The 2,987-nt window shown below is 45.6% G+C and overlaps 1 protein-coding gene across 1 annotated transcript; it reads right to left on the reverse strand.

Moving 5' to 3' along the window:
• Positions 1–205: 205 nt before the first annotated feature.
• On the reverse strand, positions 206–1,974 carry LOC122171511. Its single transcript, XM_042839135.1, is given in 2 exon segments — positions 206–1,303; positions 1,305–1,974. Coding segments are annotated over 2 exon segments (1,557 nt in total). The 5' UTR covers positions 1,764–1,974.
• Positions 1,975–2,987: the final 1,013 nt, after the last annotated feature.

The raw sequence follows: 2,987 nt of genomic DNA on the forward strand, positions 1-2,987 counted from the left end.
TTATATTCCTTTTTCGCGGTGTCCTTGGCCTTCCAAGGATATTTGTTAAGGTATCCCGTTAAGGTTAGGGAAACAAGCCTCAGGTTAGCTGAGCCAATCGACACAGGCTGGCCCAGGCGATAAGTGTTTCCCCTTTGTTGTGAGCTTTCTAATACATCCACCCTTCACCGCCCCCCACCCCGCTCACCTGGGAGGGGCAGAGACATCAGTTTTCTAATGGCTTGGATAGCCGTTCAGGTTCCCTGAGAGAGGCCCTAGGACCTGGGGCTTTGCTTTCCTCAAGATTCTCGAGCTTTTGTTCTGGCCACCAGTTAACTAATTTCTCTAACCTATTTGTTGTCAACCCATCCATCAAATTTCGTGGAATACCCTTTTTCCAGCCCAGAATCCAAAGTCCATTACGTTTATGAAAGATATTCCGCCTACTGGTTTTTACTGGCTCATTGGTCTCATTGACCCTTCCAGACCCACTGAGCTTTGGGATAGGTGGCCTAGGGGCAAGATTGGCTGCTGCAAGCCTTACGCCTCTTGGCTCGGATTTACTGGGAAAAGAAACCATCGGCCCATATTTTCCTCCATAGTTAATTAACTCTTGGGCTACCTCCCCCCACGTCCATATTTTGCATCCTGACTGCAGATGGTTGGGGGTTACAGTTTCTTCTAACACTGCCCGGGTTCTTTCTCCCTGTGACATAGCTTGTATCCTTGCTTGTAATTGTATGCCTATGGGTTTCAGTGATTCTGGAAGCCCTCTAATTAAAGGGGTCATTCTCTCAGGATCAACGGGCATCATCATGGGCGATTCATGATGTGGCTGCAGCTTTCTATCATACATCAATTGGAGACAAGCAGCCTTTTGAACGCTTTCTACTCATTGGTCAGTAGTTCCAGCAATGGCAAGAGGGTCTCCCCTTTCTAAAGGGTTGAGACCACCTGCCCAATAGGCAGCCCTTTGTGTTAACGACCAGGGAGCACGATTGTTACCAGTAGTTAAAAATACTCCTGGTCCCCAGTAACTTTCTGCTTCCTTTTCTGTTAACTGAATCTGGTCGCCACCACTGAGACTCACCCTCCATACATATTCTGTCTCTGATTCCTTTGGAGAGCAGCTAAAGTCCTTTTTGAGTTTTGCTAGTTCGGTGGCTGAGAAGGGAATTTCTTTAACATTCATTTGAGGATCTAGATCCTCACTGTTATCGAATGTGGATTCAGTTTTTATCAAAGGACGCAATGGAGCTATTGGAGTTTCTAATTTGTCTAGCCTTTCCTTCATTCCTGGTAGTTCCACCTGAGGAAAAGTTTTTTTCTCGAGGCAAATTGTGGGTGACGGTATGGCTGGCATGCTTACACGTTAGCAGTTCCTTAAAAGCCATTTGCAACAAGGCCGAATTACGTTTCTCTCTTTCTAATTGTTCCTCGAGGTTCACTATTTGATTCTGCAGAGTTTTTACCAATTCTTGTGTAACTCTAACCGATTCCTGCAGTGCTTCTATGGTTTGGAGTTCTGCCGAATGCTTTTTATTTCGGAACTCCACGGCAGCTTTTAAAGCAGCCCCGAGTACGGCACAAATAAAGGACTTCCCTTTTCCAGCTCGTGTACGAGCCTCATTCTGTAAGACACTAATGCGGTCCGAAATACTCTGCAAATTATGCCAATTTTGGCGTGCCCAGTCCACCCCTGATAAAGAGGGACGAGCGCCATGCTTTTCTAAAAGGTCAAATAACACATCTTCACTTTTCATACTGGCAATACTGTTACTCATTTCTTAATACAATGAAAGATCTATACTAAGGGAGGAGGAGGTACACGTGTTCAAAAGCTCAGTTACTCCTTACCGGTCCTCCCAGGGAGATACACCACACCTAAACAAATGCAAATGCTCCAATCACTCCTCCCTTTCTTTGGGGGGAGCACAAAAAATGTGAGGCTAAAGCAACACTTTCTGGGTTTCAATAGAGTAAATAAAACTTCTTGGAGAGGCACACACATTTAAGTTACAAAATATTACTTCAAGTTTCGCACTTCAGTTACCAAATAACCAGAGAAGTCTTCCCGAAGAGGCACACACGTATTAATCAAAATGCAAATAGTCAAAATAAGCCCCCGAGAGGTACACACATAAAAGGTAAAGTTTCAGAATATGGAGCGGTCTTCCTGGAGAAGGACTCGCATCTAAATTTTCAAAACTATCGCTCCTTGCAACTCCAGGAGGTGCACACAGAAAAAAAAGTTTCAAACTATATCTGGAAGGACAACACTCTCACAGCGGGTATCCTGCCGACTACGCCAATAAAAAAATGTCTTGCTCCGATTTATAGGAGGGAGAGGAGGTTCTTTTATTATCTATATACCCGGAGTGAGATTAAGAAACAACGGTTCAAATGTTGGTCTGACCAGTTTATTACAAATCTTAATCAGGGAAATGGGGAAGGGGAGGACGGACACTATTATGAATTAGGGTGATGGGGAAGGGAAGGAGGGCGATAGAAAAGATATGAAAGGAGAGGCAAGGGGTCTTTATAGGAAGCAAGAGGGACGTAGTCACCAGCATGGATCCAGCGTGGTTCATAGTTCAGTCTTTGATCTTCAGTAGTGGTGGGTCGTCAGGCAGAGTTGTTCTATTGACGACCACGACCATGGTAATGATGGCCCCTTTTTCAATGCTTCAAAGTGGTTGAGTCAGCTATCTTTGGAGTGACAGCTCAAATCCAAAGTGGTCGAGTCAGCTCTCCTTTGAGTGACAGCTCAAACCCAAGGTGGTTGAGTCAGTTCTCCTTGCGGTGGCAGCTTCTGGCTCTGGGATCTCAGCAGGAACCTCCTTTGTTCTTATCTTTCTGGCCTTGCCAGCAGATAAGAGGAAGCAGGGAGGCACCAACTTGCATCTTGCCTTCGCAAGATACAATGGTATCATCCCCCAGCCTTCCATACTTAGCTGGAGCGGTTTGGCCACAGGCCAGATCTTCCGCCAGTGAACACTCCTGAGCAC

Source organism: Centrocercus urophasianus, unplaced genomic scaffold, assembly GCF_019232065.1.
Source record: "Centrocercus urophasianus isolate 14NV4802_14NV808 unplaced genomic scaffold, USGS_Curo_1.0 seq_9, whole genome shotgun sequence".
NCBI classification, from domain to species: domain Eukaryota; kingdom Metazoa; phylum Chordata; class Aves; order Galliformes; family Phasianidae; genus Centrocercus; species Centrocercus urophasianus.